Raw genomic sequence first — 14,210 nt, forward strand, 5'->3', positions numbered from 1 at the left:
ACCTTGATCATAACTTTTAAAGGGTTAGAGCTAGTGCTTTCATACTTTAGATATTTAATCCTTGTGACAAGACCTTTCATTTCATAACAAGAACTTTGACCCTTTGACCTTGACCTTGGAGCTTGACCTACTTTTGAAAAAATTGAACCTTAACCATAACTTTTGAACTTTAAGGGCTAGGGCTTTCATGCTCTACATAAGTATTTTATGTGGCAAGACCTTTCATTTGATACCAAATTATATTGACCTTTTGAAATTGACCTTGGAGATTTTTGTACTTATTGAAAAAAAAACTTTAAAATTGGCTTACTTTCAAAACTCACAATTGTTTTCTAGTGAGAAAACCCTACATTTGGTACCAATTAATTAAATTTGCATTTAAGAAAAGTTTAATCTTCGATATGTTGCCATATACGGGGGCATCAGTGTTTCACAAACACATCTTGTTTTTCTCTCAACAAACGCCTGGGTATCCTCTCGCACCAACTTATCTTCATTTTTCACTCATATTTCAAAATACTCCCCATCTTTCCATATGATGTTCCAATTTCAGTAGCAATGTCAAGAACAGTACGTCAGCCGACAACGTCCATTAACGCTTTTAATTTGTCTAGGGGGATAAACACTTAAAACAGAGCATCCAAAAGGCGGCCACACCTTTAATCAACGTCTATGGAAGCTCTATATTTCTTAAATTTCTTATGCTACTGGAAAACCAGTTACTAAATGCATTTTATCCCAACCTATGTCAGTAATATACGCGTTTAAGATACATGTAGAGTGATCCCGGGATTTTCAAAAAAAAAAAAAAGCATCCGACTTGAGTGAAATTTGACGTTGTCTAACAAGTTAAAGATGAACAATAAATCACCAACTAATAAACGAAATAACCAGTAAACTCAGTAAAACTCTCACACAAAGGTTTATAAAAGATCATACAATCGAAATAATGACAAAATTTTCGTTTTTTTTACCACATAGGGCAGTTTTCTCATTTCACGTATTAAGAATTAAAATGATAATAAACGCATTCACGTCTCCCCCACGTTTCTATGGCAACTGCCATAGAGTTTCTATCATTAATATTTAAAATGTTTATTTTTATTAAAAATATTCAACAAGTATCTAGCTATATTGTCATTTGTAATTTTCAACCAATTTCACTTAAAAATAGATAAAATATGAAGAATTTCCACGGACTTTAGGATCAACCCTCGTATATTCATTGCTTTTGTAAAGAAATAAAGCAAGCATGCATTATTTTTTAACTTTACGAAATAGTGATTGTTTATTAAATGATTATCTTAATACATGTACTAGGAAAACGCCGAGTCGATAATATTTCGACGGATAAATTAACAGAATAGATTACGGTTACGAGTATCTTCTTTCTTACTCTGAATTCTCTTGACGTTCTTTAAGTTAGTTGATCTGATGTCTTCTATAGCCTTCTTCTCACAGGAAGAATTCCTTTCTTCATCACTTTTTTCAAATTTAAATTCCAACTGAGTAAGGCGCTTTTCTAATCGATTGATATACTCTCTGTCTTCCTCCCTTTCCTGTTTTAGTCTATTAATTTCATGATTTTGGTCCACTATTACACCCTCAAAAGTAAGTAAGCGAGCGTCTAGACTGCTTATTGCTTTATAAAGTTCGCTTTTAATCCGCTCAAAATCTTCTTTGTCCTCGGCACGTTTGAGTTCTAGATCTTTATTTTGTTGTTTTATGATGTACATCATGTCCGTCTTCTCATCTTTCAAGTTTTTTGGAGGAACATTAATATTTTCTAAAATATGTTCTTCCCCGTTGCTATTTTCGATACAATTCCTTTCTGGTAAAAGAGCACATAGGAGAAAAAATATTAGCAATGTTTGCATGCTTGTTTTGTTTTCAGTGTTTGAAACCGTTGTTACTTAACAAGCCAATGCAAAATAAAGTTCTGAATATTTTGCGAAATTATCAACACTTATCTCAGTTCCACATTCATCATATGTTACATATATAGCTGTCAATGAAAACTGGCACAGTCGGTCAAATGTTCTTATCTCATTTCATGTTGAAAAAAAGAAGTGCGTTATTTATTATGCATTTTATTTCGTTTCAGAATTACATTGTATTACGCAGAATATTTTTTTCAGGTATACAAAGTAACTCAGGAGACCTGATGGCTGAGTTTTTCCCGATATTTGTTGTTATTTTTTTTATTCCGTTTTATTTTGTTTTATCTATTTTTTTTCTCTGGAAGTATACTGGAATACGACGGCGTATTAGTGCCATTTTAACAATGTAGAATTTTTTTTTAAATCGTTTGTACGATTTAATAAATCGTTTGTACAATTTAATAAATCGTTTGTACGATTTAATGAATCGTTTGTACGATTTATTAGATTGTACAAACGATTTAATAAATCGTACAAACGATTTATTAAATCGTACAAACGATTTAATAAATCGTACAAACGATTAAACAAACAAATTGTACAAACGATTTATTAAATTGTACAAACGATTTATGAAATCGTACAAACGATTTTCTAAATTGTAAAACGATTTATTAAATCGTACAAACGATTTACTAAATCGTACAAACGATTTACTAAATCGTACAAACGAGTTACTAAATCGTACAAACGATTCAATAAATCGTACAAACGATTTAATAAATTGTACAAACGATTTAACAAACAAATTGTACAAACGATTTATTAAATTGTACAAACGATTTAAAAAAAAAATTCTACATTGTTAAAATGGCACTAATACGCCGTCGTACTGGAAACAATGTACCAAACCTTTGGTAATAAAATCTATTTTCATTTTACATTTTAAAACTTTACATTCCTCGTTAAGGCGAACTATCAAATTATCCCCAAAAGTACTATACCACAATTTTATATTTGTTGTCTAAAAAAAATTCATCCATATGGAAACGCCATCACATGCTTGTACAAAGGTGCAAAATTTTATCTATAGTCGGCACTTAGGGCCATTTAGCGGTGAGGAGTCTTTTCGCACTCACACCTACTGGACACGGGAACTCCATCTATATGATCTCATCCGAAGGACCAGTCTCCATGTCCCATATTGGAATTCGAACCCGCGACGTAAGGATTATCTCCTTAATACTACATGACTCTAAAGCAACAGCTCTTATCACTGCAAGGGCGACTTCAATCACTTAACTGTTGATTTTTAGAACCTAAGGATTGAACTACCTAAAATAGCTGCAATAATGCAGCACTCTGCGATTTTTTTAAACTGATATTTCCTGGGGAGAAAAAAAGGAGAGGGCTACATTATTACAGCTTTCTGAAAAAGAAAGCCACTTAAGCTTGCTTAAGTTTTATGAGCAATGGCTGATCCATCAATAAGCAATAAATTATGTTCTTGTAAATAATATTTAAGCACTTAAAATGAAAAAAATACAAGAGCGGGATAATTGTGCATTTCGGCTTTACAAAATTCTGGATGTGCAGTGACATCAATAAATTTCCATACTACATGTAACGACCAACGAAAGTATTTTTGTGTAAAATTTCCTTGCAATTCGAAAAAGAGAGTAGCTTTAGAATTTAAAAATTTAACAATATACAATCAATCAATTATTCACTGATCCAGGCATACATCTACTTTACAGCTTCCATCCTGCAAAAGATGTTCTCCCATCCGAATCACTTTGGATATAGTGTGCTTCCCCTAAACGATATATGGATTTTATCCTCACATAAACATCATCTCCAGTTGTTACCTGGGCAACAACTATTCCTGTTTCTTCTGCTTCTACGGCTCTTAGTGTGCGATGATAAACAGAACCATATTCTACTGCATTTATCATTAGTTGAACTGAGTGGCCATCACCATTCCCTGAGCGAAATGTCCAGGTAAACACATAGACTCCTGATTCGGGAACAATAAAGACCCCAGTTGAAGCATGGTATGCATTTCCAATGTTGGTTCGGACTACATCAAAGACCAATACTAGGCGTGTACTAGGGTTCCCAACCATCGAAGACATGTATGCATAGAATGCAATAATACCAGTTTCATTTGATCTTTGTGTGACAGATCGCCCTATAAAACAAAGTGAACAAATATTTTTAAAATTAAAAATAAATTTGATTTTACCGATAAGTTCAGTCATATCATTTGACAATGCAATCATCATATCAAGTGAAGAAAATTTTAATGAATTATTTTTTCCACTCACTTCTAAGATGTCTCTTACTCAGAATTCTCTCAGGGTTGATATTACCCATCGATAATGCTTTTACACTGGCAACATTTACATGGGAACTATTTTCGGGGTCACATGGATTTTCAAACTGTGGTACATGGACTTTTTCCACATTTGTAATTCGGTGTTTTAAATGGGCAATAAACCTCTTTTCTCCTACTGTATTTTTTCTCCGTATCGTAAGATCACGATCTTGAGTCTTTGTTATATCTTCAATTTTACATATACGAGTTTCCAAAGTTTTTATTGTTCCACTATACCGGTCCTTCATTTGCTCGATTTCTTTTTGGTTCTGTAGAATCCGGGATTCTAAATCTTCATTACGTTTTTTCTGAATGTAGACAAAATCCATTAGATCGTTTAAAGTGTGTTCAAGAACATTTGATTTTGCATTTACATCCTCACGACTGTTAATTTGTTCTCCAAAAGTCAGAAATGGTAACAGAAAACTTGTGACGAACAATTTCTTCATGGCTAGCTAGGAATATGATATCAGCTGATTTCTGAAAATCAAACTTCCATTTACTTAACTATTTTTCCAAAGCTATTAAAATATGCCAGTTTTATCTCCAGCAAATATTTGTAATGCGTGCGTGCTACAATGCATGATTTAGTGTATAACAGATACTGTAAGTGCTCACTATTTTTATCTCCTCACAAAGTGTTTTAAGGTTCATAAACCCTCTGCTCACTCATGTGAAATTTTTCTTTAATTTTTATGATTTTCCAAAGCAAATGTATATGCTGAATAAAATACAAACAATTATAGCATGGTTTGCAGGGCAAATTTTGACAAAAAAGGCAATTAAACTTGAAAAATTTATAAAGGAATAATAGACATTTAAATCATTAAGAGTTATCTTTCTTATCAGAGTATCAATGTACCTTAATAATAAAGACGTTATTTAGGACAGATGATGTAAACAAAAAATGGATGTCTGGATTTGTATATTATATTTTTTGGCCTATTTCTTTTATAAATGATGCAAATAATAAATTTCTAAAATATAAAAAAAATTGTAAACCTTTTTAAATTTATGTAAAATGTAAATTTATGTCTGTTCAAATCCAGTTTTTGTAAAACTTAGAATGAAAAATTTAAATATATACGGTTAAACTTGTTCATTTTACTTACATAAACATGACGCAAGTTGTTGTTTTTTCAAATTTGAAGTTTATATTTATATCATCTGTCTTTAAAAACATGTGTTCTACATATAATGCATAAGATATTACAGTTACAGTGTACTATCAACTGCATTGTTTTCTACAGGGGATTACTAAACTGTTTTAGTTCGTGAAGTTTTGTCAAATGGTAATTTACAACTGAATGGCAAAAGAACTATATTTAGCCTTATCTGTTATAAAGAGTTACTCGGGGCATTATCATAATAACATATTTTGAATTTCTCAACAGCAAAATACACTTCTCGTCACAGGCAAGGTAGCTCTGTCGTTAGACTACTCGCTCCGTGATCGAAAGGTCGTGGGCTCGTACCCTGGCCGCGAGTGGCTGAAAGCTAATAGGCATACGCTACATTCGATATTTTTATCTACGATATCAACGGTAGGATATTCTCTTTACATTCGTTACACCTGACTGTGGTACTGTTACGGGTATCGGCGTAGAATGGCAACCAGTGTTCGGGCTGGTTTTCTTGCATTACTTTTGTTTACAATTGACTTGCATATCACATCGTGTGGCCTATTTTGATTTAATGTGCCATCTTTTTGCTAACTTTTTCATATGATATTTTTGATTTTCTTGTCTTACAGATACTTTTTTTCTAGTCATTTTTGGGGGATCAAACATTATCATATTTTACGTAATTGATAATCAAATCTTGTGAATCTGATCTCCTTCTTGTTTGTTAAATTGTTCACATTTATACTGTAATTTTAATAAATGACATTATTCATCTCTATGAAAGTGTTTTATTTGACTTGAACAAAATTAGCAAAAAAAAAAAAAAAGCTTCGGAGATCTTGCATATAAGCATTAAGACATAAATGCGGTTACGTGTATCTATGTTTGTTTGTATACTGCACTTACCTGCATGTACAACTATAGTAAGTTTCTTTGATATCTTACTTTCCTGTACTAAAAGAAGTATTACAATTATTTTTGTCGCTACCGAGTGCTGTATAGCGTCCGTCTCATTACACTTTAAAAGTGACTAAGTCGGGCCCTTTATATAGATGACCTCAGATATAGTGAGAGTTCGATCGAAAATGGCAGACACATTCTATTGACTAGTCTCGATCGTTCAGCTCTTAGTCGACAAAAGTAGTTTTCAGTTTGAGTTCGTGAAAGCTAATAAATCGAACACACTCGGTAAAAGAAAAGAGCCTGCTCCAATGTTTACAAACATAGATGTTTGATAATTTACGAAGAATTTCCCTGAATCTTAAGAATATTAATTCATTAAACTGATGCAACGGCATGATATTTTAAAGACTGGTTATATACTTACTTACTTTACTTATCCTCTAATTCGTCCCCGATGGGACATATATAAGGCTTCAACAAGCTGTCTCCATCTTCCTCTATCCTTTGCCACATACTGTGCCTGCCCCCACGAGTTGCCCATTTCCTCTAACTCTGATGTTATAGTTCTTCTCCATGTTGTTTGTGGTCTACCTCGTTTCCTCTTTCCAGATGATGTCCAATGTAATGCTGTTTTGGGTATATCCTGCTCTTGGGCATTCTCATCACGTGTCCTAGGCATCTCATTCTTCTTTGCTTGATTTCTGTTGTTATACTCCTGCTTTTGCCTTTCTTGTGCAGGTCTCTATTGGAGATCTTGTTTGGCCAGAAGTTACAGTGGGTTTTTCAAACACAGTTGTTGTGGAATGCCTCTACTTTTCTCATGTCGCTGTCAACAACACGCCAGCATTCAGACTCATACAGGAGAACTGAGTTTGGTTCTCAGACTGTAGTTGTTTGATTTCAAAATTGGCTGGAGTTGGGCAAATGCTGTACGTGATTTACTGAGTCGTGATTTTATATCTTTACCAGTGCCCTCGTCCTTACTTAGGATACTGCCAAGGTAGATGAAGTACTCAACTTCCAGTTTGTTTGGCAAATGAGTTTAATCTATCAGGCTTTTCTTGTAGGTGGGTGATGTTCCCTGATACTTCTGCCAGATCGTCTGCAATCTGGCAAAGACTTGTTATATACATGTATCAATATCATCATTACTTATGCAATTCTTGTATAAACAGGTATATACAGCTGTAGTGTAATGTTATAGTCTAGATCTCTGTCAGATTTCAATGAGAACGAAAACATATGACGTAAGATAAGATAGCGTTGCAACTATAGGACTGTGTCTTTGACTTCACTTAACAATTTACACTAGAACTGAACATCAAATTAAATGTAAGAACCATGGGAAGATTCCTCAGATTATTTCTTATGATTTCTTTTTCACCATCATGGACATGTGCTAAAGGGCATGATGGACTTCATCCTGTTGAGGAAAAACTAAAAGCCCTTCAAAAGACCGTGGATGAGTTGATGGACTTTAAACATACTCAACAACAACGGTATGATAATCTTAAACTTGAGCTTTTGGAAAATAAAGCAGATTTTGACCGGATGAAGAAACAGTATGCAAGAAGAATATACGCCTTGGAAACTCGTACACGTGAACTTAAGGATATTTCAAAGACCCAAGAACGAGATATTTCAATGCTTAAAAAAAGTAATGTGAAAAACAAGAATCACATCTATCATTTAGAAAACCTCCTTACAAATATGAAGAATGAATGTTTGCCAAAAAATACTAAACCAAATGATGGACGAAATTGTGCCGCTGAAAATAGGGCAAAACATAATTCAAAATCAACAAAGAACCACATAACTGGGAGAATTCAGAGTAAGAAAAATAATTTTAGCTAACATTGTAACTGTTAATCGTACCGGTATATATCATACCTTATTGTGAATCAAGTTACAAAACACAATATCAAACCAGATATCATGTCAAAAAATGCTATAAATTTTTATATATCTGAGTTGATTCAATACGCAAGAGTATGCTCTACGTATGAACAATTTTTAAAACGAGGTTGATGAAACAAGTCTCGTTTAAAGTCATCATTTTGTAAGTTCTTTGGTCGATTCAATGACCTTGTCAGCAAATACAATTTATCATTGAGTAAAATGCTGACTGACGTTTTTCATACTAATTGTTAGTCCATTATTCATAAACTGAATTGACGACGGATTTTTTCCCTTATTTCCCGGTCATGACAAGGAGCACACGGCGGGTTTGACCGGTCAGCAGGGGATACTCACTCCTTCATGGCACCTGATCCCACTTCTGATGTGTCGGAGGTCTGTGTTTGCTCTGCTCTTATTTTGTATTGTTTTATGGACTTTGATACTGAATACTGTTTGTTATCTTCATATCCTTCATCTAAACTTTTTTCTATTACAGAAAGTCTTCTTTTGACCTCAAACACTGTCCATAGTAACGCTGCCATTGCATTTTATGCCTACATGTCAGCCATATTACTTTCTCCAAGTGATCACTATGTTTTGGTCTTTGACACTGTAAAAACCAACATTGGAAACGCTTATCATCCTACAACAGGGGTATTTATGGTTCCCGAGTCGGGTGTCTACGTTTTTACATGGACAATTCGATCAGGTACGGACGATGCCCATTCAGTTGAACTAATGATAAATACCGAAGGATTTGGCTCTATTTACCTCCAGACATTAGGTTTCGAAACAGAAGTGACGGGAATAGTCGTGGCACATGTTAACGCAGGCGATGACGTTTACCTAAGAACACGCATTTCACATCAAACAGGGACGTCACATTACATACAAAGTGATGCCGAGGGAAGATCGTCCTTTGCAGGATGGAAACTTTCTTGAAATGAAATATATCATATTCAAAGATTATTTAAATAAAACTAATTACATTTTTAATATTTTCAACTAGAACTGTCCAGTTGGGACAAATACCCTCTGCTGGGGTTTTCAGAGAAGGTGCCAATTCAAAAATACTTTATGGATCTAGAGGTATTCACAATTTTCTAACAAAAATTTGCAGTGAAAATATAACTGCCCATTATATTTCTTAATGAATGAAACAAAGGTGCAACCAAATAAAACATCAATACTAATACATTGTAATAACATTGTAACATATTTTTAATATTTCTGTATTTATTTAAAACAAGAAGCCCATGGGCCACATCGCTCACCTGAGTAACTTGGGTGATGCAGTTCTTTACCAGATTCCCCCTCTTGCTATACCTATCATGCCCCACTACCCCCTTCCCTTTTATGATTTTAAAACTTTAGAATCTACGCTACCACGGATGCTCCCATATAAGTCTCAGCTTTCCTGGCCCAGTGGTTCTTGAGAAGATTTTAGAAGATCTGTTCTATATATTTCTATGTAAAATTTGGATTCCCTATTGTGGCCCCGCCCTACCCCTGGGGGTCATGATTTTAACAGTTTAATATCTGCACTACCCAAGGATGCTTCCACATAAGTTTCAGCTTTCCTGGCCCAGTACTAGTGATTCTAGAGAAGAAGATTTTAGATTTGTTCTATATATTTCTATGTAAAATTTGGGTTCCCTATTGTGGCCCTGTCCTACCCCTGGGGGTCATGATTTTAACAATTTAATATTTACACTACCCAAAGATGCTTCCACATAAGTTTCAGCTTTCCTGGCCCAGCGGTTCTTGAGAAAATTTTTTTTAAAGATTTGTTCTATATATTTCAATGTAAAACTTGGATTCCCTATTGTGGCCCTGCCTTACCCCTGGGGGTCATGATTTTAACAATTTAATATCTGCACTACCAAAGGATGCTTCCACATAAGTTTCAGCTTTCCTGGCCCAGTACTAGTGATTCTTGAGAAGAAGCTTTTTAAAGATTTGTTCTATATATTTCTATGTAAAACTTGGATTCCCTATTGTGGCCCTGTCCAAACCCTGGGGGTCATGATTTTAACAATTTAATATCTACACTATCCAAGGATGCTTCCACATAAGTTTCAGCTTTCCTGGCCCAGTGGTTCTTGAGAAGAGGATTTTTAAAGATTTGTTCTAGATATTTCTATGTAAAATTTGGAATCCATATTAACATTACCTAAATATGCTTCCACATATGTTTCAGCTTTCCTGGCCCAGCGGTTCTTGAGAAGATTTTTTTAAAAGATTTGTTCTATATATTTCTATGTAAAACTTGGATTCCCTATTGTGGCCCCGCCCTACCCCCGGGGGTCATGATTTTAATAATTTCATATCTACACTACACAAGGATGCTTCCACATAAGTTTCAGCTTTCCTGGCCCAGTACTAGTGATTCTAGAGAAGAAGATTTTAGATTTGTTCTATATATTTCTATGTAAAATTTGGATTCCCTATTGTGGCCCTGTCCAAACCCTGGGGGTCATGATTTTAACAATTTAATATCTACACTACCCAAAGATGCTTCCACATAAGTTTCAGCTATCCTGGCCCAGTGGTTTCTTAGAAGAAGATTTTTTAAGATTTGTTCTATATATTTCAATGTAAAACTTGGATTCCCTATTGTGGCCCCGCCCTACCCCTGGGGGTCATGATTTTAACAATTTAATATCTGCACTACCAAAGGATGCTTCCACATAAGTTTCAGCTTTCCTGGCCCAGTACTAGTGATTCTTGAGAAGAAGCTTTTTAAAGATTTGTTCTATATATTTCTGTGTAAAACTTTGGTTCCCTATTGTGGCCCTGCCCTACCTCTGGGGGTCATGATTTTAACAATTTAATATCTACACTATCCAATAATGCTTCCACATATGTTTCAGCTTTCCTGGCCCAGTGGTTCTTGAGAAGAGGATTTTTAAAAGATTTGTTCTATATATTTCTATGTAAAACTTGGATTCCCTATTGTGGCCCCGCCCTACCCCCGGGGGTCATGGCCCAGTACTAGTGATTCTTGAGAAGAAGCTTTTTAAAGATTTGTTCTAGATATTTCTATGTAAAATTTGGAATCCATATTAACATTACCTAAATATGCTTCCACATATGTTTCAGCTTTCCTGGCCCAGCGGTTCTTGAGAAGATTTTTTTAAAAGATTTGTTCTATATATTTCTATGTAAAACTTGGATTCCCTATTGTGGCCCCGCCCTACCCCCGGGGGTCATGATTTTAATAATTTCATATCTACACTACACAAGGATGCTTCCACATAAGTTTCAGCTTTCCTGGCCCAGCAGTTCTTGAGAGGAGGATTTTTAAAGATTTGTTCTATATATTTCTATGTAAAACTTGGATTCCCTATTGTGGACCCGCCCTACCCCCGGGGGTCGTGATTTTAAGAATTTAATATCTACACTACCCAAGGATGCTTCCACATAAGTTTCAGCTTTCTTGGCCCAGTGGTTCTTGAGAAGAGGATTTTTAAAGATTTGTTCTATATATTTATATGCAAAATTTGGATTCCCTATTGTGGCCCCACCCTACCCCTGGGGGTCGTGATTTTTATAATTTAATATCTACACTACCCAAGGATGCTTCCACATAAGTTTCAGCTTTCCTGGCCCAGTGGTTCTTGAGAAGATTTTTTTTTAAAGTTTTGTTCCATATATTTCTATGTACAACTTGGATTCCCTATTGTGGCCCCGCCCTACCCCCGGGGGTCATGATTTTAACAATTTAATATCTACACTACATAAGGATGCTTACACATAAGTTTCAGCTTTCCTGGCCCAGTGGTTCTTGAGAAGAAGATTTTTAAAGATTTGTTCTATGTATTTCTATGTAAAACTTGGATTCCCTATTGTGGCCCTGCCCTTCTCCAGGGGTCATGATTTTAACAATTTTATATCTACACTACCCAAGGATGCTTCCACATAAGTTTCAGCATTTCTGGCCCAGTGGTACTTGAGAAGAAGTTTTTTAAAGATTTGTTCAATGTATTTCTATGTAAAACTTGGATTCCCTATAGTGGCCCCGCCCTACCCCCGGGGGTCATCGTTTTAACAATTTAATATCTACACTACCCAATGATGCTTCTACATAAGTTTCAGTTTTCCTAGCCGAGTGGTTCTTGAGAAGATTTTTTAGTGACCCCACCCTATTTTTGGCTTTTCTTGATTATCTCCCCTTGTAAAGAAACTTGGCCCTTCATTTTAACAATTTAAATTCCCATTCACCCAAGGATGCTTTGTAATAAGTTTGGTAAAAATTGGCCCAGGGCTTCTAAAATAGAAGTCGAAAATGTGAAAAAGTTTACAGACTTACGGATGGGCAAAATGTGATCAGAAAAGCTCAATTGAGCCTTCGGGTCAGGTGAGCTAAAAATATATTGCAATTATATGTCCTGACACTCTGCAAACTGATTGTGGAAAGAAAAAAAATCATATTATACAAAATCAAATTGATCTTGATAACTTTATATCAAATTCATTTTGAAAATAAAGAGCTTGTCATCCAGTAATGAAGTGCTTTGACAGACAATAAATTATAATTAAGAGAATTAGAGAAGAGAGATCTTTAATTCTTGTGCCAGCAGCCGAATTCCCAGGAGATATAGATAACATGCTTGATACGTTGTAAGAGATGCCTAAACAACTTCCTACACCAAACTCATTAATTTATCTTTAACTGGATGCATGTCCAGTCATTATTCCCAAGAGACAAATGAAATTACATTATCTTCTGTGCAATGTAAAAACTGTTTTTAACACTTGATGATGTGTCTTTTTTTAGCTTTAATGAGTAGTTTAAGCTGTAGTTCACATTTTTGTACAGATATTTTAGATTCTATGTCTCAAACCTTATACATGAGCCCAAAATGAACATGTCAATTAAATAAAAAATAAAACCTGTAAAATGCAGAAAAATGAATAAAGTTGAAAATTGGTGCACACCTTCATATGGTCAATAATAAGTGTACAAATTTAAAAAAAATCCTTTTAATCGTTTCTGAGAAACAATCTGCACAAAACCACAAAATAAAAATGAAAAAACACCTGTAAAATTCAAAATAATCATCCAATCAAGATGAAAATATCAGGTGCACACCTTCATATGGTGAATAATATGTGTACAAATTTTCAGACAAATCCTTCCAATAGTTTCTGAGTAATGGTCTGGACAAAATCTCGTCTACAGACAGACGGACATGGTGATTCTAATATATCCCCCCTAAACTTCGTTTGCGGGGGGTATAATAAAGAAGACAACTATTGATGTGATGGTTAATTTTATAAATAAGCATGTGTTCAGGATAACAAAACGTTTCAAGATAAAAAAAAATTTTTGCATGTAAAAGTGTCCAACGTTTTAAAATGGTTGTGGAAAAGTCTCTACCAAGGTGTTGTTATGAAACGTCGTAACAAGAAACAAAACTAGAAAGTCTGCTATTGCAAGCAATAGCATATGTCGCCCCGTACTGGACAAGATTTTCATTTTTATCATCACTAAAACAATGGTCCATTAGCTAAGCTTGGACAACCATCGAGTCGTATCAGTCCTTTCTGTTGGAAACGGAAGACCTTAATTGGGTACATCCCACTAATTATTTTTAGAATTGGTAGGAGAAGAAAGTAGTGCAGGAAAAAATTACAAGTTCCTAAATTTGCAGACTTGCATAAAAGAAATTGGGCATATGTACTGAATGAGCCTCATACTTGTTAATTGGCAGTATCTTTCCTACCAAAAAAGCTTGGCAAATGTAATTTATTAAGAAGATCAGCCGAATTATTTTGTGTATTATAACAACTAGTGAGAACTCTGAAATTTCCCTACTTTCACTTTCATTTTTAGAGGTTCTGCTGGAAAACGAATCTGACATGCCACCTTCAATTCGAGCATTTCTGCATTGTACAGGGCTGATGTTTCTTATGAGATGATAAATCATGTGAAAACTTTCTCAGTTTAGCGGAATCATGAACATTTTCGGCGAGATGAATGTTTTGTTTACAGTAGTGATCAAGGCTTAGCGCACCTGTAGG

The 14,210-nt window shown here is 34.7% G+C and overlaps 3 protein-coding genes across 3 annotated transcripts in view; 2 read left to right on the forward strand and 1 right to left on the reverse strand.

Annotated features, from left to right (window-relative positions):
- LOC134270617 (transaldolase-like) overlaps positions 1 to 14,210 on the forward strand; it is a 188,859-nt gene that overhangs the window by 158,003 nt on the left and 16,646 nt on the right. The window lies entirely within an intron of this gene.
- LOC134270587 (uncharacterized) lies at positions 3,104 to 4,823 on the reverse strand. The gene is made up of 2 exons (XM_062752817.1): positions 4,208 to 4,823; positions 3,104 to 4,071 (listed from the first exon to the last, which is right to left on the reverse strand). The coding sequence occupies exons 1-2, from the start codon at positions 4,704 to 4,706 to the stop codon at positions 3,632 to 3,634; spliced, it is 939 nt and encodes a 312-aa protein (XP_062608801.1). The 5' UTR covers positions 4,707 to 4,823; the 3' UTR covers positions 3,104 to 3,631.
- LOC134270604 (multimerin-1-like) lies at positions 7,626 to 9,125 on the forward strand. The gene is made up of 2 exons (XM_062752833.1): positions 7,626 to 8,115; positions 8,680 to 9,125. The coding sequence occupies exons 1-2, from the start codon at positions 7,626 to 7,628 to the stop codon at positions 9,123 to 9,125; spliced, it is 936 nt and encodes a 311-aa protein (XP_062608817.1).

This window comes from Saccostrea cucullata, unplaced genomic scaffold (assembly GCF_032062105.1).
Source record: "Saccostrea cucullata isolate Sc308-1 unplaced genomic scaffold, CSIRO_AGI_Scuc_v1 ctg171, whole genome shotgun sequence".
Classification (NCBI taxonomy): Eukaryota; Metazoa; Mollusca; class Bivalvia; order Ostreida; family Ostreidae; genus Saccostrea; species Saccostrea cuccullata.